Source organism: Hypanus sabinus, chromosome 25 (assembly GCF_030144855.1).
Source record: "Hypanus sabinus isolate sHypSab1 chromosome 25, sHypSab1.hap1, whole genome shotgun sequence".
Lineage (NCBI taxonomy): Eukaryota > Metazoa > Chordata > Chondrichthyes > Myliobatiformes > Dasyatidae > Hypanus > Hypanus sabinus.
In genome coordinates this window covers 17424956-17444413 of record NC_082730.1, presented here as the reverse complement: position 1 = coordinate 17444413, position 19458 = coordinate 17424956, and the positions used below count along the sequence as shown (strand labels likewise).

At 40.7% G+C, this 19458-nt stretch overlaps 1 protein-coding gene across 2 annotated transcripts in view; it reads left to right on the top strand.

Annotated features, from left to right (window-relative positions):
- Positions 1 to 19458, top strand: part of pik3c2b (phosphatidylinositol-4-phosphate 3-kinase, catalytic subunit type 2 beta) — a 167578-nt gene that overhangs the window by 121469 nt on the left and 26651 nt on the right. For both annotated transcript variants that reach the window (XM_059950209.1, XM_059950210.1), the window contains exons 20-26: positions 575 to 682; positions 4391 to 4483; positions 7054 to 7183; positions 10540 to 10676; positions 17602 to 17771; positions 18200 to 18356; positions 18453 to 18562. In XM_059950209.1, coding sequence (XP_059806192.1) covers positions 575 to 682; positions 4391 to 4483; positions 7054 to 7183; positions 10540 to 10676; positions 17602 to 17771; positions 18200 to 18356; positions 18453 to 18562 — 905 coding nt within the window. The remainder of the gene's footprint in view (positions 1 to 574; positions 683 to 4390; positions 4484 to 7053; positions 7184 to 10539; positions 10677 to 17601; positions 17772 to 18199; positions 18357 to 18452; positions 18563 to 19458) is intronic.

Genomic DNA, 19458 nt, shown 5'->3' with positions numbered 1-19458 from the left:
GAACATGGAACACAACAGCGCAGTTCAGGCCATTCAGCCCACAATGGTGTCTCAGCCTATTAACCTACTCTAATTCTAAGATCAGTCTAACTCTTCCCTCCTACATAGCCCTCCATTTTTCTATCATTTATGTGCCTATCTAATAGCTTTTTAAATGTCCCTAATGTATCTGCCTCTTCCACCACCCCTGGCAGGGTGTTCCACACACCCACCACTCTGTGTATATTTTTAAAAAATAACAAAATCTTTCCTCTGACATCCCCCATTATACTTTCCTCCAGTCGCCTTAAAATTATGCCCCCTTGTATTAGCCATTTCCGTCCTTGGAAAACAATTTCTGGCCAACCACTCAATCTATGCCTCATCATCTTGTACACCTCTATCACGTTGCCTCTCATCCACCTTCACTCCAAAGAGAGAAGCCCTAGTCTGATCAATCTTTCCTCGTAAGATGTATATACTTGGGGATTTAGACTTTGTTTTGCATTGTAACTAGTGTATTGCATACTGCCTGAGATTTAACATAACAGAAATTCTGAATGAAATTCATTAATTTTTTTTTCCTCTTCTGCAGACTGTTTTGCGTGAAAACATGGAGGTAGTGCAACAGTTCTTCAGCTTTCAGAATCATTGTCGTTTGCCTTTAAACCCCAGTCTTTTAGCCAAAGGGGTAAATCCAAAGGTATGTAATTTTCTGCAGATGTCAGTATGATCATTCTCTTCTCGCTCTCATTTCTGCTTCTTTTAGAACTGTTTACTAAACTTCCAAGGATTTTTTTCAGTCATTTGGAATTGGACCACCCACATGGTGTGACACATCATGCCTGGCTCTCCCACTTTTTCCCGATCCCCTTTGGAAATACATCTCATCAGTTCCAGGCCAGAATCACACATGCAGCAATTCTGCATCAAGGACTGGTTTGTTATGCCTGAATAAAACGATCCAAGAATAGGTCATTGGGGTTTGCATGTACAATGAATGGTTTGTAATGTGTTACTGCCACAATAACTATGGAGTCTTCAGCACAACACAATACAGTCTATGGTAACATCATTATGGAGGATGTAAAGGGTTTAGTTGAAAATGTTTTGGGAAACTGTAATGAGCTGTTTAAGCCCTGAATCATCTGTATTGAACATGGGTTCTAGCAGGTAAAGGACACTGCAATTGTTCTCAACAGCTTAGGTGTAGAGTTACAAAAGCATGAAAGGATCAGGTTCATGGGTCATCATCCAGTGAATGCAGCCAGGAAGTATATTTGCGTGAGTATTGGCAAGGTGTAATCCTGACTGGTGTTTCTCTTAGACAAACAGTCTGTCAGCACTTGGTCAAACCTTGCAGGTGAATCATTTTCACTTAAGAAGGAGGGATAGTAGAAAGCTACCATTCACAACTGAATCCTACAACAAATAGGATATAAGAGCCAAATTAGGCCACTCGACCCATTGAGTCAGATCTGCTATTCCATCATGGCTGATTTATAATCCCTCTCAACCCCATTCTCCTGCCTTCTCCCCATAACCTTTGATTCTCTATCTAACCAAGAACCTATCAACCTCTACTTTAAATATACTCAATGACTTGGCCTCCATAACCTTTGGTGGCAATGAATTCCACAGATTCACCACCGTCTGGCTAAAGAAATCCCTTCTCATCTCTGTGCTAAATGAACATCTCTCCATTGTGAGGCTGTGCTCTCTGGTCCTAGACATGCCCACTGTAGGAAACATCCTCTCCACATCCACTCTGTCTAGGTGTTTCAATATTCAATACGTTTCAATGAGATGTCCCCCCATTCTTCTAAATTCCACCAAGTTCAGGTCCAGGGCCATCAAAAGCACCTCATATATTAATCCTTTTATTTCTGGAATAATTCTCGTGAACCACCTCTGGGCCCACTCCAATGCTAACACATCTTTTCTTAAATAAGAGACCCAAAACCACTCGCAATACTCCCAAGTACTGACTGGCCAATGCCTTATAAAGCCTCAGCATCAAATCATTGCTCTTATATTCTAATCCTTTCAAAATGCATGCTAACGTTGTACTTTCCGTCCCTACCTCCAACTCAAATTGCAAGTTAACTTTAGGGAATCCTGCAAAAGGATTCCGAAGTCCCTTTGCACTTCTGAATTTTGAATTTACTCCTCATTTAGAAAATAGTCAGTGCCTTTATTCCTTTTACCAAAATGTATGACCATACACTTTACCACACTGAATTCCATCTACCCATTCTTCTAATCTGTCGAAGTCCTTCTGCAGCCTCCCTGCTTCCTCAATACTACCTATTCCACCTATCTTCATATCATCCACAAACTTGGCCACAAAGCTGTCAATTCCATCATCAACACAAACGAGAAAATCTGCAGATGCTGGAAATCTGAGCAACACACACAAAATGCTGGAGGATCTCAGCAGGCCAGGCAGCATCTATGGGGAAAAAAAAGTACAGTCGATGTTTCAGGTAGAAACCCTTCAGCAGGACTGGAGTAATAAGGCTGAGGAGTAGATTTGAAAGGTGGGGGGAGGGGAAGAGAGAAACACCAGGAGACAGGTGAAATTTGGAGGGGAAGGGATGAAGCTAAGAGCTAGGAAGTTGATTAGTGAAGGGCAGAAGGCCATGGAAGAAAGAAAAAGGATGTGGGGAGGAGAAGGAGCACCAGAGAAAGGTTGATGGGCAGGCAGGAAAGTCCTTCTCATCAAAATCATTGACATAAAATGTGAAAAAATGCAGTCCCAATACCATCACCTGTGGAACATCACTTGTCACTGGCAGCCAACCAGAATAGACGATCTTTATTTCAACTCTTTGCCTCCTGCAAATCAGCCAATCGTCTATCCTTGCTAGTATCTTTCCTGTAATACCATGGGCTGTTATCTTGTTAAGCAGCTTCATGTGCAAAATTTAGTCAAAGGCTTTCTGAAAATCCAAGTAAACAACATCCACTGACTTTCCTTTGTCTGTCTTGCCTGTTATTTCCTCTAAAAATTCCAACAAACCATACTGACTTTGGCCTCCTTACTCATGTGCCTCCAAGTCCCCTGAAACCTCAACCTTAATAATGACTTGCAACATCTTCCCAACTACTGACCTGTAATTGTCTCTCGCCCTTAAAGAGTGGAATGATATTTGCAATTTTCCAGTCCTTTGAAACTATTCCAGAGTCTAGTGATTCTTGAAAGATCATTACTAATGATTCCACAATCTCTTCAGCTGTCTCTGGACCCTGAGGTGTAGTCCACCTGGTCCAGGTTACTTATTTACCTTCAGCCCTTTCAGCTTGCCAAGCACTTGCTCATTAGTAAAAGCACCTACATTCATTTCTGCCCCCTCAACACATGAATTTCTGCCACATTGGTAGTGTTCTTCACAGTGAAGATTGATGCAAATACTTAAGATTGTCTATCGTTTCTTTGTTCCCCATTACTACCTCAACAGTGTCATTTTCAATCGGTCTAATATCCATTTTCACCTCTTTTACTCTTTATACTGTATATCTGAAATAAAAAATCTATTGGTATCCTTTTTGTTGTTATTGGTTTACTTAACTTCATGTTTCATCTTTTATCTCTTTATGGCTTTCTTAGTTGCCTTAAGTTAGTTTTTTAAAGCTTCCCAATCTCCTAACCTCCCAAGTATTTTTGCCATATTATATGTCCTCCCTTTAGCTTTTATGCTGTCTTTGACTTCCTTGTCATTCTCAGTTGCCTCGTCCTCCCTTTAGATTCCTTATTCATCTTGGGGATATATCTATCCTGTGCCTCTTAAATTACCCCCAGAAAATCCAATCATCCCTGCCGTCATCCCTACTAGTTTCCCCTTCCAATCAACTTTGAATCATTGCGTACAGCCCTTGATTTGTTTGTTAGGTGAAGGGTGACTGTCCAGTCGTCTGAGAGAGAGACCCTCATTGTTCTCCCTTTATAGTTGAAAGGGCTGCCTGCGAGACTTGATTCACCATGTCTGTGGTTATCACCCTGCCTTTGATTATCCATCGTACCAATTGAAAAGCATTGTACTGATTTAGATTGCAAAAGTTTATTTCTTTATTAAGATTCAGTGTGAAATAGGCCCTTCTGGTCCTTTAAGCCATGATGCCCAGCAATCCCCTGATTTAAACTGAGCCTAATCACATGACAATGACTAATTAACCTATCAACAGATACGTATTTGAGCTATGGGAGGAAATTGGAGCACACAGAGTAAACCCACAGTCATGGGGAGAAGGTACAAACTCCTTACAGCAGCGGCAAGAATTGTATCCAGTCACCTGTACTGTAAGGCTTTGTGCTAACCGCTACGCTATGGTGTCACCCCCCAGCCCCCACTGATTGAAGGAAACCTGGATACTACCACGTGACATGTGGTTATTATTTTTGCATCTGCAGGCTTGCTCTTTCTTCAATTCTAATGCTGTGCCTCTGAAGATTTCCTTCATCAATGCAGACCCTTTGGGGGATAACATTGACATCATTGTTAAGGTAAGTTTATCTAATTTGGGACACATTTTGAAACATTGTGAGTGAATCTGTGCCAGTTACTTGGGACATGGCCAAAGAGTGCAATTCATCTAAAGACGATGATTTCATGGCTACTGATTTACTTTGAATAATTTACGGCGCAGAATGGTACGATGTACTCAGTTGGTATTCAGAACTTCTCACATGGAGGTTTGCCAGGCTTGGCAAGAGTGGAGGAAAGAGAAAGGATGATTGTAAAGCCAGTTGTCTTGGACTACACTGACAGCTAAAGAAAGACACTGTCAGATCTGAAAGCAGCTCCTCGCACTGTGCGTGTCAATGAGCATAGTGTATAGAGCTGCGTGTGTGGAAAGAGGAAAAATCAAATGCTTTACTACTTGGAGATGGAACAGTAAACAGAATGGATTGATTTGTTCTTGTATGTTTTTGGCTCATACTCCCAGTCAGTCATAAATAGATTTCTCAGAATGTGTAGTGACAAGTCAGGATTGCATTTTTATCAGTCCAGTGGCTAAGAATGTGACAGAGGTGACAGGAGCCAGTAATTATATTTGTGAAGTAAATGCTTGAAATCCCTTGGATTAGGAATCAGTTCGTGTATTTTGTATAATAATAACAATAGTCCTTGTTGGTTAGATTCCCCAGAAACACAAACAGCTCTGACCATGTCTGGCTAATGAGAATAAATATACACCTTTGACTAGTGTCTGCAAAACAGGTGATTCTGTGTATATCATGGATTTTAAATTATTTCTACCAATGTGAATTGTTCATCTGATTTGAAAGGATGTACTTTGCCCAGACATCCTTGGGTAAAGAAGCCAAAAATACTTTTCTAGAGCAGCACACACAAAACGCTGGAGGAAATCAACAAGTCAGGCAGCATCTGTGAAAAAGAGTAAACTATTGATGTTTCGTGTTAAGACCCTTCTTCATCTAAGATTGTATGCCATAATTTTTAAAAATTCATTCATTTGCTCAGATTTATTGCTTGTGCTTAACTGCTGCTAAGCTAAGTGCTTGCTTGTGCTTCTCAGAGGAAGAGTCAACCATGTTGCTGACTGTAAATACTGGGGAAGGTGAAAGGTTACCTTCCATTAGAATATTAAGGAACTTGATTTTTCTTTTTAGTTTTCTGGTAGATCTGCTGTCATCATGAGCTGGTGCATTTTCATTCCATTTTATGTCATATAATATAGAACAGTACAGCACAGTGTAATAATTAATAACCACGATTAACTGGATATAAATTCCCAAGTTGCTGAGATGGGGTTTAAATACAAGCCACCAGATTATCATTTTTCAATGTGGGGGTCATGACTTCCAGGAGGATTTCAAGACCTTTTTAAGAAAAAAAGTATGTGGATGTGCTTCATCCATCACGGGTAAAGCCCTCTCCACCGTTGAGCACATCCACATGAAACACTGTCGCAGGAAAGAAGTATCCATTATCAAGGATTCCCAACACCCAGGTCATGCCTTCTTCTCATTGCTGCCATCAAGACAAAGGTACAAGAGCCTTAGGACTCGCACCGCTAACTTCAGGAACAGTTACTTCCCCTCAGCCAATAAGCTCTTGAATAAACTGGATAATTTCACTCAACTTCACTTGCCTCATCACTGAAATGGTCCCAGAACCTAACAGCTCACTTTTTAAGGACTCTTCATCTCATGTTCTTGATATTTATTGCTTTATTATTATTATTATTAATTACTACTACTACTACTACTACTACTTTCTTTCTTGCATTTGCACAGTTTGTTGTCTTCTGCACTCTGGTTGGAAGCTGTAATTTGTCAGTCATTCATTGATTTGTTATCATCATTGATTCTATAGATTTGCTGAATATGCCCACAAGAAGATGAATCTCAGGGTTGTATATGGTGACATATATGTACTTTGATAATAAAAAAATACTTTGTAATCTTGCTCATGGCTCAGCCCTACACATAAAGACAGAATGGTTGCATATTGTGCGACATCTCTGCCACTGCTCTAATTAAGTGATACTCGCACTACTGCAACTCATGACTTTGAAATTCATCATTGCTTCCAAGTATTAATACCCATTCAATCCATTTCAATTTCTATTTGACTTGCAATTATCTGATTTTTTTTTCGATTAGTATGAAGTGTTTAGTTAAAATTAACTGCCTATAAAAATTTAAATTATCATTCTAACAATTCTCCAGTGAGGTTACAGAAAGAGGCCCATGTGCAGATCTTAGTAAGAGTAACAGTGGGAGTCATTGACATGACCTCTTATTTGAATAGTTTACCAAACCTTACAGTCTAGGTGCAGAGATGCAAGATGATAAAGCTCTGTTCTTGTAGAAACGCTACCCCAATAAAGCTCCGTTCATGGAGAGTGGGGAAATTGAAGGATGTTAGGTGACCTGGACTTGCTATCTAGACACGAGCACAATAAATGTTGCATTAGTTCAATAATATAGACCTGCTGCCCTGCATGGATGTAAATATTATCAAGAATCATTCTGTTCAGGAACGGAGGGGAGACAGTAGGATAACCAAACGTGCTTAACCCTTGTTGTGTATGATTATTGTCTAGACTGGGGATGACTTGCGACAGGACATGTTGACACTTCAAATGATTCACATCATGAACAAGATCTGGATTCAGGAGGGCCTGGATATGCGTATGATCTTCTTCAAGTGCACCGCGACAGGATGGGAGCGAGGTAAACCTCTTATTCATCTTGAGCTTGCGCAATTATTACTCTGATTCTTCTTTGGAGCCACACGGTAGTATAGGGTTAGCATAAGATTTTACAACGCTAGCTGTAAGATCAAGGTCCAATTTTCACCGCAGACTGTAAGAACTTTGTACATTTTCCCTGTGACCATGTGGCCACTTGATATTCTGTTTTCCTCCTGGTGCTCCAGTTTCTCAAAGACGTTTTGAGTTGGGGTTAGTAAGTTGTGGGCACGTTATGTTGGCATTGAAAGCATGCAACATTTGCGGTTTGCCCCCAGCAAGTTTGTCTGTTGGTTTATTTCTGGCCCTTCTGGCCCTTTGAGCTGTGCTGCCCAGTAACCCCCAATTTAACCCTAGCCTAATCACGGGACAGTTTACAATGACTAATTAACCTACCAACTGGAATGTCTTTGGACTGTGGGAAGAAACTGAAGCACCCAGAGGAAACCCACACAGTCATGGGGAGAACTTGCAAACTCCTTACAGAACAGTGGTGGGAATTGAACCTGGATTGCTGATACTGTAAAGCTTTGTGCTAGCCATTACGCTACCATGCTGCCCCAGAATGAGGTGGTCGTTTATTTTACTGTATGCTTCAATGTACATGTGACAAATAAATTTATCTGTAAAAGAAAAACCTACCTTAAACAGACCTCTGTCTTGAGGAGGTGACTGATGAGGTAAGTGTTGGATCCACTGATGAGTGACTAGATATTTTGTGAAGTAATGCTGGCCTTCCAGTCCAGGCCTCAAAAATATATGAAGACAAGAATCATTTTTGTCTGATAGACCATTAAATTTGGGCAAGCTTTGAGGTCTTTGTGTTTGGAGACTCCTTTCCGCTGCCAACCATGTTGAATTTTATGATTGACATCTGCAATCAGGAAGATTCTGCAAAGGTCTCAAATGATGGGAAAACTTAAAACATCTCAAACATCACCCCCCCCCCCCTTTTAAACTGTCTCATCTTAATTGTGCATTGTGCTTTTTATAATTTCTTTAACGTTTACTGAACCTGCCATGTGACACCAGGGTGATTTTAACAGATATGACCCTCAAAGATTTGGTTTTGTATCCTACTTAATATTTCTCTCTGTTAAAGAGAATTTTGGGATAACACCAAAACCAGTATTCCATCTGGTAGTGTGGTTTTTTTTTTACACCTAATATGTTTATTTACTTGTTTATTTATTGAGATACAGCACGGAGTGGGCCCTTCGAGCCACACCACCCAGCCATCACCCAATTTAATCCAAGCCTAATCACGGGAGATGGTAATTGATTTTAGGAGGAAGAGAACTGTGTCAAATCCTGTATATGTTCTGGGAGAAGAGGTTGCATTGGTGGAGGAGTACAAATACTTGAGCGTTCACCTCAACATCAGACTTAACTGGAGAGCCAACACCATGGCTGTTTACAAGAAGGGGATGAGCAGCCTCTGTCTTCTAAGGAAGCTGAGATCCTTTAGTGTGTGCAGCAGCATGTTGTAGATCTTATACCAGTCTGTTGTAGCAAGTGCAGTCGTCTTTGCTGCTTTATGTTGAAGGAACACCATTGGTGGGTGCTGGTGATGCAAAAAGAATAAATAAACTCATCAAAAAGGCTGGATCCATCCTTGGTTACAATCCCAACTCTTTTGAATTAGTGGTAGAAAGGAGGTCACTGAACAAACTATTATTCCTTATGGACAATCTGGCACATCCTCTCTATGACGTACTGAATAAGCAACTGAGTACCTTTTTGAACAGACTCATTTCGCTTCACTGTCATAAGGATCGTTGCAGATAATCTTTCCTACCAAATGCAATAAGCATATACAACAGTTCATCTCTGTGCAACAGGAGCACACATATCATAGTACAATAGTTTCTACTTTATTATTTCATATGTTATTATTGCAAATTGATACATTATTACTGTGTATATTATTTTATAAACATGTAAATGTTACTATTAGTTAACTCTGCACATTGCTAAGTGTGTTTTTAAATATTGCTGCTGTAGCAAAAGAATTTCCCACTCGAGATCAATAAAGTACTTATTATTATTAATATTATTATTATTATTATTTACAATGACCAAATAACCAAACAACCAGTACATCTTTGGACTGTGGAAGGAAACCCAAGAGCACCCTGAGGAAACCTACACAATCGTGGGGAGAATGTACAAACTCCTTACAAGATCCCTTTCAACATTTCAGTTGCATATCGTTATAAGTACATCCAATGGCCTGTCTCTGGAGATTATTTATAATTACTAAATCTAACTAGATATAGCTGGTTAGATTATATCTAATAGAGCGGTTCTGTCAGATGTCATCTGATAAGTCAATAAGATGACCATTCTGAGCCTGGATGCTGTCTGTCAGTGGGCATTTGATGTATAGTGCTATTGGGGGTAATTATAATGTGCTGTAGGGGCTGTGATGGTTAACCACCTTCCACCTTAGTAGCTTTGTTGCTCCTGTGATGGGGGTTGTAAGTTTAACTTTAACACTTTAACAATGTAAGAACACCGCCTTTCGTGTAAATGTCAAAGATCTCCCGCAGCTCTACTTTGAAGGACAGATATTTTGCCCAGTTTCTTGGCTAATAATTATGTTCAAGCAAAGTAGCTAAAATCAATTACCTAGTCATTATTTCATTGCTGTTCTCGTGACCTTGTAGGCAAAGTGGTACAGTTCTGGCATTAGAATTGTGATTATAATTCAAAAGTAATCTATTGATTGTAAATTGTTCTGGATGACCTGTGAAAGATGCCATAGAAATAGAGGTTTTTAATCTTTTGAATCAAAATCAGATTTAATATCACTGACATATGTTGTGAAATTTATTGTTATGCAGCAGGAGTATGTGGCAATACATAATAAAAACTGTAAGTTATAGATGTATATAGTTATAAAAACTAAATTATAGTTATATAATTAAGTATGTGCTTTCAGGATCCTGTACCTCCTCTTGATGGTAGCAATGAGAAGAGGGCATGTCCTGGGAGGTGGAGATCCTTAATGATGGATGCCATTTTTTTTATGCATCACTCCTTGAAGATGTCCTGGTTGCTGGGGGGGTTCTTTCCCATTCAGTTTCTTGCTTTGTGCAGTGTAGGAATTAAATCTGGTAACTTCCAATGTGTTTCAATGGGTCGAAGTTCAGCATCAAGGAGACTAAATCAGATAAAGAACACCATGAAGAAAAGAAATGAAATCAAGGTTTAGCAGTAGAACAGTCCATGGAAATTATACAATATTCTGTATCAACAACCACTTCTGGATTTAGCAAGGTAATAGCCCATACCTGCTGTGTACATTGTTCAGTCGCTGTTTTTCATGTTTTTCAGGAATGGTGGAGTTGATTCCACATGCAGAGACCTTGCGGAAAATCCAGGTGGAGCATGGGGTGACAGGATCTTTCAAAGACCATCCGTTGGCAGAATGGTTACAGAAACACAACCCAAATGAAGAAGAGTATGAAAAGGTGAAGAAAAACTGTCAGTTTTTTTCCTGCATTTTGGATATGCTCATTCCTTTGTACTTGCCTTTCAACCGACAACATTCACTTCTACATAGAACTATGTCAATTCCATTCAGGTTGGGTGAAGCTAGAATTAGAGGTCAAAGGTTTAGGATGAAAGGTGAAATAGTTATGGGGAAACTAAGGGGGAACTACTTCACTCGGTGAGTGATGTGCATGAGATTCCAGCGGAAGTGATGGATGTGGGTTCAATTGTGATATTTAAGAGAAATTTGGATAGGTACATGGATTAGAGAGGTTTGGAGGGCTACAGTCAGGGTACAGGTGGATGTGACTAGGGGTAAAAGCAGGCTGGCAGAGATGAGATGAGGCAAAGGACCTGTTTCTGTGTGGTTGTACTCTTTGACTATGTGCAAACTTGCAAACAACAACAGTGAGCTTGGCATTCTTGCCAAGCTTCTATTCACACTCATCCCAGCTTAACAAAACAGTAGTGTCCTCTTTTTATTGCCTGAGAAATCAAACAATTTTCCATCTATTTTCATCAGGCTTTAAATCTAAACTTCTTTTATTTTGGCTATCTGAGTTGGAAATGGAAATATTGAGATCTAGTGGAGGACTCTCAGATCTGCTAAGGATTATGCCTGTAGGTCTGGAAACAGAGAGGAATATCACTCTGCAAAACTGAAGTTTAATAAAGCTCTAAAAGTGGCAAAAGCTAGCGAGAGAATTCCACAATTACCGGGCAGTCTGAAGTTCTCTGCAAAGTCTTACCAACTTCAAACTAAGGTGCTCCTGAGTCTCCCTCTGAACAACTCAATCAGTTTTATTGCCAGTCTGATAGGGACAACCAGCATCTACCTCTACTCTGATCCTGATATGCTGAGCCCCTTATTTCCTCCCTTTCACACCACTCCAATATCACCATCCCCTCGTTCACCATTTCAGTCTCCCTCCCCCACCCCCTTTGCCCCCTCCCTCTATCCCATTCTCTATTTTCTGTGAGCCATGAGGACATTTGAAAACTATGTGGAAAACAGAACATTAGGAAAGTCACAGGCCCTGACGGTGTCTTGCCTAGTACTAGAAGGCACTGTGCAGATCACCTGTCTTCACTGAGATATTTAACACCTCCCTGAAAGTATGCAGGGTTCTGGACTGCTCTAAAGTTGCTACAAGTATTCCAGCTTCCAAGAAAGATAAGATCACTGGGCTTAATGATTATAGGCCAGTTGTTCTGACTTCAGTAGTTATGAACCTTAAGTCTGTTACTAATCCTCTTCTTGACTTGCTGCAGTTTGCTTATAAAGCAAATCACTTGGTTGAAGATGCAGTTTACTTGTGCATTCATTAAATTCTTCAACATTTGGACTCCCAGCACCTATATGAGGACCTTGCTTGTGGATTTTAGCTCTGCTTTCAACACTTGTTCTGGAGTTGCTCCTCAGCAAGCGACCCCAGCTATCTGTACCCTACAGTGTTTATCATTGGATTACGAACTTCCTGACAGGATGGAAGCAGTTTGTAAGGCTAGTGTCCTACTTGTCCAATTCGATGTCTGTTAGCATCGGCTTTCCCCAGGGCTGTGTTCTTTCACCCCTCCTGTTTTCTCTTTATAGAAATGACTGTACCACTACAGACAAATCCTTTAAAATCCTAAAGTTTGCAGATGACATGGCTGCAGTTGGTCTCACTTCTAATAATGAAGTGACATGCTATCAAAGAGAGGTGAACTGTCTTGAAGCATGGTGTGCTTGTAGCAATTCGGAAATTAATGCTATCAAGACAGTGGAAATGAGGATCGACTTCCGTCGACAACCTCCTACCCGCCCTCCACCCTTGGAAATTAATGGTCAGTCTACATCTGTGGTTGAGTCAGTCAAATTCCTGGGGATTACCATTACCAAAACACTGAAGTGGGCAAGCACACTACATTCATTACTAAAGCCCAGCAGAGATTCTTCTTCCTATGTTGGGTTTCAAGACTTAACATCTCAGGGTGTATCCTGATGTACTGTTACTCAGCCATCACCGAGAGTGTTCAGACCACCTCTATCAGCAATTGGTTTCCCGCTTCTCCTTCCCTCTTCGAGTCCAGGTTGCAGCGTGTGGCCCACTCTGTGGAGAAGACTGGCTGTCAGCTATTGACATTAGACCTGTTCATTGTCAGAGCAAAGAAAAGTGCTGAAAAATTACTGCTGACTCCACCCACCCTAGCAATCACTTATTCAACTATTTGTCATCAGGGAGATGTACTAAGTCCATTACTGCCAGGACCACACATCACTTTCTAAACTTCTTTCCTGCAACAATCCAGTTTCTCAACAAACCTCACTCAGGTGTAATACCCTGACTGTCCCTGCACAACATCCATTAAATGGTCTTCCCTGCCCTCCTGGTTCTGTTGATAATTATTAATTTATTCAAATGATCTATTCATTTGTTCACAGTTATTGTAAGTCAGGCTATTGATATTTGTGCATGTGACAACTCTGCTAATTGTTGATTGCTCATGGCTGTTTGCATCATTGTCTTGTAAATTGTTGCTACTGTATTGTCTGTTGTGGCATTGTCCTGTGTTTTATGTTTGACCCTGAACAGCAATCAATTCTGGTATGTTTCACATACTGGCAGTATAGTAACTCTGAGTGCAGACTGTCCACCAGAGGTACACGGGTGCAGAATTTTCTCTTGCATGTGTGTGATAGTAATGCAAGGTCATCCACAAAGTCAAGGTCTTCCAAAAATAGGGAATAAAGTCCACCTAATGCCTCTCTGCTTATCTAGTTGTTTGCCTCATAACCCAGTCAATCACCAGGTTAAATAATATCGCCAACATCACACAGCCTGGCCTGACTCCCGTCTTGACGTAAAAGCCTAAACTGCAGATCCCAACTGTGCAGGTGAAGTTAGCATTGAAAATCTGGATGAGCTGGACAATTTTGGATGGGATCCCATATGATCTGAGAATTATGACCAGAGGCTCTCCCTGTGGATTGTATCAAAAGCCTTTTTAAAGTGCAGGAAATTTACATCCAGTTGGCTCTGTCACTCTGTACACTGCTCTGATGTTACGCAGCGTGAAGATCTGGTCAACACAGCCTTTATTCTTCTTGAAGCCAGCATGGTCCTTCCTCAAGCACTGATCGACTGCATCTGTAACTGTTGGACAACGACTTTGGCAAGAATCTTGCCGGGCACTGACAGAGTTCAGTTGTTGCAATCACTTAACGATCCCTTCTTAAGGAGCTTTAGAATGACTCCCTTTGTCCAGTCCTTGGGTACTTATTGCCGTTTCCAGGTTGTAGTAAACAGTGGTTGCAGGATGGCTGGTGCAACTTTTTGTTCAGCTTTGACCTGTTCAGCGTTCAAATTGTCATGCCCTGCAGCTTTGCTGTTCTTTAGTGATTTAATCACAGTAACAATCTCGTCTTGGGTGGATCAGTGTTGATGTTGAGATCCTCTGCTGCTTTTTGTTCTTCATCTGGTGATGTTCTATTCAGTAATTATCTGAAATACTCTGTCTTGCTTCTCTTCCTTTTTCTCAGTTGTCAAAAGCAGACTGTCTTATCTTCCCATGAGACCACTGGATCTGGCCTGGAAATTTCCACATGTCGATTTTGAAATCTTGTTTATATTTCCCTGGTTCCCTGGAATGGCTGTTTCTTCAGCCTTTACTGCAAGGTCTTCCATATAGACTTGCTTATCCTTTCTTACAAGTCTCTTCACTTTCTTGTTAGTTCATTGTATACTACTTGAAGGTTCACCTTGAGTCATGTAGACTATGTAACCAACACTTCTTAATTCTCCTTTCTTAATTCTTCTTTCTTCTAAGACCGCCCATGTTTCCTGCTGTATCCATTCTTTGTTCTTTCCAGCTCTGTATCTTCGCTGCTCTCCTTGAAGACTGAGGCAACCCATTTCCGCATTGTATTGATAATGCATATGGACACATCTTCATCAAGGTCTTGCAAGGCGTGAAATCTGTTCTGGGATGAATGCTGAATGCAGATCTCACACTGATGTCGTTGAACTTTTCAACATCTTTGTATATGCATTCTGGTCCTAGTGCTTCTCAGCTTGAATTACATCACTGCTACAAGGTGGTAGTCACTTCCTGCATCTGCTTCTTTCTTCACCTTTACGTACTGCAAGGATTGTTGCCACGACCTTTAATCATCAAATGGTCTATCTGCTTTTTGTTGCGTCCATTGGGTGAGCACTGTGTCAGTCTGTGTGTTTCACAGTGCAGAGCGAGGGTCTATCTTATGACCAAATTGTTCATGGCACCGAATCCACGATTTTTTCATCATTGTTATTCATTGTCCCACATCCCTGTGTGCCCATGACCTGAGTAAAGTGTAAGTTGTTGTTTCCCGCTTTGGCGTTTAGATCTCCCATGATGAAGATTATGTCATGGCGTGGTGTTAACTCTACCTCCAACTGCAGTTGTTCAATGTTAATACTAGCAGTTGGAATATAGCAATGGATCACAGTCATGTTCACCTGCTTCCCTTTCAATCTTACTCTCATCCACCTCAGCACTTCTCAATGCCTTTGTTCAAAATGACACCTACACTATCGTGATGCTGACCATCTTCCCTTCCTGGGTATAAAACTTTCACTAGTTGCTACCTTTAGTCTGCTAGACCCTATCCATCTGCTTTCACTGATGTCAGTATATAGTATGTAGATTGTAACAACGCATTTCATCAGTTATTTTTGCTAGCTTGCCAGTGTTGTAGATAGTTAGTACATTCCAGAAACCAATTTCAAGACCAGTCTTGGTCTTGAAGGTGTTCAGGGCTTCCTACATCATACCAATAGCTTCCCCTTGATTTTCACTACTGTCAGCCATTCAAGTTCTGGTTGAAGACTCAGAAATACCATCGCTTACAGATGTAGAAGGGTTCTTCATTGCTGTTTCCATAACAGTTTTGTTTGATCAGTCAGGATTGTTTGCTCTGAGCTGAACCCTCTACCCTGGAGGACCAGTAGACCACTCTTAGTCTGACTTCTGCGCTTTGATCTGTTTGACATGGGTGACCCAAAGTCAGTTTCTCGAATGTATGAACTATCTGTAACACTGGCAAGCTAACACAAATAACTGAAGAAATGTAGATTAGGGTATGTGTGTGTGAATGGGTGAAGGGATTTAGAATGTAAGTCTATCATCTGATCCACACTCCAGAGCAGAAGGTGGCGGTAATGCACCATTAACTGGGTGCCAACTGCCATAAAACAAGAAGAAGGAGAAGAAGGCATGGTGACTCTACCAAGAGCCAAAGCATAGCTCTTCAGGTCACTGAGGCACACCAGCCTCCAAACCATAAAGTTGTGGTCCTCTTGGAGAAGCCTGGTATTTCTACTGACCTGAAATTGTATCTGACTGCTTAAAACCTGATTACATGATGTTGCCATGATTGATGAAGTAGACTCAATGGGCCGTGGCCTAATTCTGTTTATATATCTTGTGGTCTTTTGAATCTCATGATGTGGGACCTGAGTTAGATAATAGTGGGAAATTCAAACTCTCACGTTACCTTTGTCTAATACCATCCTGAAGCAATTTTGCTGCCCTTGTATTCTATTGCAACGTAGTCAACACAATTGAAATGACCTTCGGCAGATTTTTTGGCCCGGAGTAAAGATGTTAATAACTAACTTGTAGTTTCTGGTAATGTTTAACTTCATCCTCCTGGATAAATTTCTGACACACTTGTAGCCCAATCCTTATCAGCATATAACAGCATTTTTCCTACCCAGTCTCCCCATGCTTTTTGAGTAAATTCCTTTGCTCTGTTGCACTCTCATTGACAATACTCCAACTTTCTCATCTTCATCACCCTGTCCTCAGTGTGGTAGCTGCACAAAGTAGGTACTGCTTTTGGGATTTGTTTCTTTGAACAGGTGATGTTGGAATTTTGTTCATCAGCGTACAATGCAAATAACATCCCATCCCAATGGAGACCTACAGCTTCATCCCAACTAGTCCATGCCAGCCACAATACCCATCTAAACTAGTGTCATTTGCTTGCATTTGGTCCACATCCCTTTGAAGTTCCTTTCCTATTCATGAACCTATCCAAGAGCTTTCTAAATATTGTTAATGTGCCCATCTCAACCATTTATTCTGGCAGCTCATTCATGAGCAACTTCTGGGTGAAAAAGTTGCATCTCAGGTTCCTATTAAATCTTTCCCCTCTCACCATAAACTGCACCATATAATTCTTGGTTCCCCAGCACTGGGAAATAGGCTGTGGGTTTTTGCTTTTCATAATTTTTTCATAATTTTATGCACCTCTAATGAGACCACCCCCATTCTCCTGCACTCCAATGAATAAAGTTGTAAACTGCTCAGCCTCTCTCAATAAACTCAGTTCCTTGAAACATCCTCCTAAATCTTTTCTGCATTCTTTTCAGTTTAATGGTGTTTAATGGTTTAATGGTGTTTCCGGTTTAATGGTGTTTCCAGTTTAATAGCAGTGTGGAGCTAATGCCTAAAGATGATTAAAAAAACATAAATTGAGTGGACTGCCAGGCACTTTTTCCACAAGGCCAAAATAACTAATAAGAGGGGGTAAATTTTAAGGTGATTGAAGGAAAGTATAGGGGGGATGTCAAAGATGTTTTTTTTTAAAAACACAGAGTGATAGATATGTAGAAAACACTGGTGGGGTGCTGGTATAAGCAGATACATTAGAGACATTTAAGAGATTCCACAATAGGCACATGCATGAGAGAAAAATGGAGGGATTTGTTGGAGAGAAGAGTTAGATTAATCTTAGATTATGTTAAAAAGGTTGACATAACATTGTGAGCTGAATGGACTGTACTTTACTGTTCTATGTTCTTAAGGGCTTTTCTAAGGCACCTAGGACAGGACAACACTGAGTTTTGCTTTCTGCTTTTTCTGACTCTACACCAGGCTGTGGAAAATTTCATTTACTCCTGCGCTGGCTGCTGTGTGGCCACTTACGTCCTGGGCATCTGTGACCGACATAATGACAACATCATGCTGAAGACCAGTGGCCATATGTTCCATATTGATTTTGGCAAATTTCTTGGACATGCCCAGATGCTGGGCAACTTTAAGAGGTGAGCAGATGAATAGTTTTCAGTGATGATCTCATTTGTAGCTCATGGGCTATTTCTGTGCATAGGCAACTTGTGCTGGGGATAGGGAGTATGCGTTTGTAGAAATATCATAATTTTCCAGAAAGAGAAGCCACATAATCTGTGCATTCGTCAAGAAATGCAGTTGAAAAACATAAATTTTGTGTTTATTTACTTTTATCCCCCTACATAAATTTAATGAAAGCAAATTTTATTCCATATTTAAAATTTCTAACTTCTGTGATTTGTGGATTCTGTAAGGACAAGTTTCCATAACCCAGTCAGCTGTTACGAAGGGGACTCCTGTACTCAGTTGTCTTCCCAATATATCCTTCAATACTTCAGCAAATGTATAAATGTACAAAAGTAAATTCTAGTGCTTATAACATTCTTATCTTCTAATTCCATAGAGACCGGGCTCCATTTGTTTTCACCTCGGACATGGCCTATGTCATTAATGGTGGCGACAAACCCTCCAGCCGGTTTCATGACTTTGTTGACCTGTGTTGTCAGGCATACAATCTCATCCGCAAGCACACTGACCTGTTCCTCAATCTCCTGGGACTGGTATGAAGATGTGCATCAGATTTGCTCAAGAAAGTATTGATTTTTCTTTGATAAATCAAAGATTTTGTAATAGCTTGATCTCTTTTCTCCCTGCAGATGCTTTCCTGTGGAATTCCAGAGCTGTCTGATGTTCATGACCTGAAATATGTTTATGACACCCTTCGACCACAAGAGTCAGAGGCTCAGGCTACCACCTATTTTACAAGGTGGGATTTTAGGAATCATTTATTCCTTCACTGGATATAAATGTTGCTGGCAAGACTTGTATACTCAGATACACTGCTCGTTAATGCAAATATCTAATCAGTCAATCATGTGGCAGCAATTCAGTGCATAAAGGCACGCTGACATGATCAAGAGGTTCAGTTGTTGTTCAGACCAAACATCAGAATGGAGAAGAAATGTGATCTAAGTGACTCTGACCATGGGGTGATTATTGGTACCAGACAGGGTGGTTTTAGTATCTCAGAAACTACTGATCTCCTGGCATTTTCACGGACAACAGTTTCTAGAGCAAGGGGTCCACAGACTCCTTGCTTATTGGTATTGGTCCAAGCTCCAGAGTTTCGAGAATGCTGCTAAAAAGCAAAAAATATCCAGTAAGTGGCAGTTCTGTGGGTGAAAACACCTTTCTAATGAGAGAGGTCGAAGGAAAATGACCAGACTGGTTCAAGCTGACAGGAAGGTGACAGTAACTTGAATAACCACGTGTTGCAACAGTGGTATGCAGAAAAGCATTTCTAAAAACACAACACATTGAACCTTGAAGGGGATAGACTACAGCACAAGAAAACCCAGAGGTGCAGGGTTAATAAAGTAATAAAGTAGCCACTGTCTATTAATTTCCATTGATCCTGAGATTGGCGACACAAACATCTGCAACTGCTGCAGTCTGGAACAACACACAATCTGCTGGAGGAGCTCAGTGGGTTGAGCACGGAGGTGGGGGAGGGGAAGGAACTGGGTCAACATGTTACCAGATCCTTACCTGCCACAGATGCTGTTCAACCCACTGAGTTGTTAACAGTGAGCTATATCTGTTCTATTTTACAAAACCCAATTTTCTTCCCTAAACGTCACTAAAAGGAAAACAAAAGGCAAG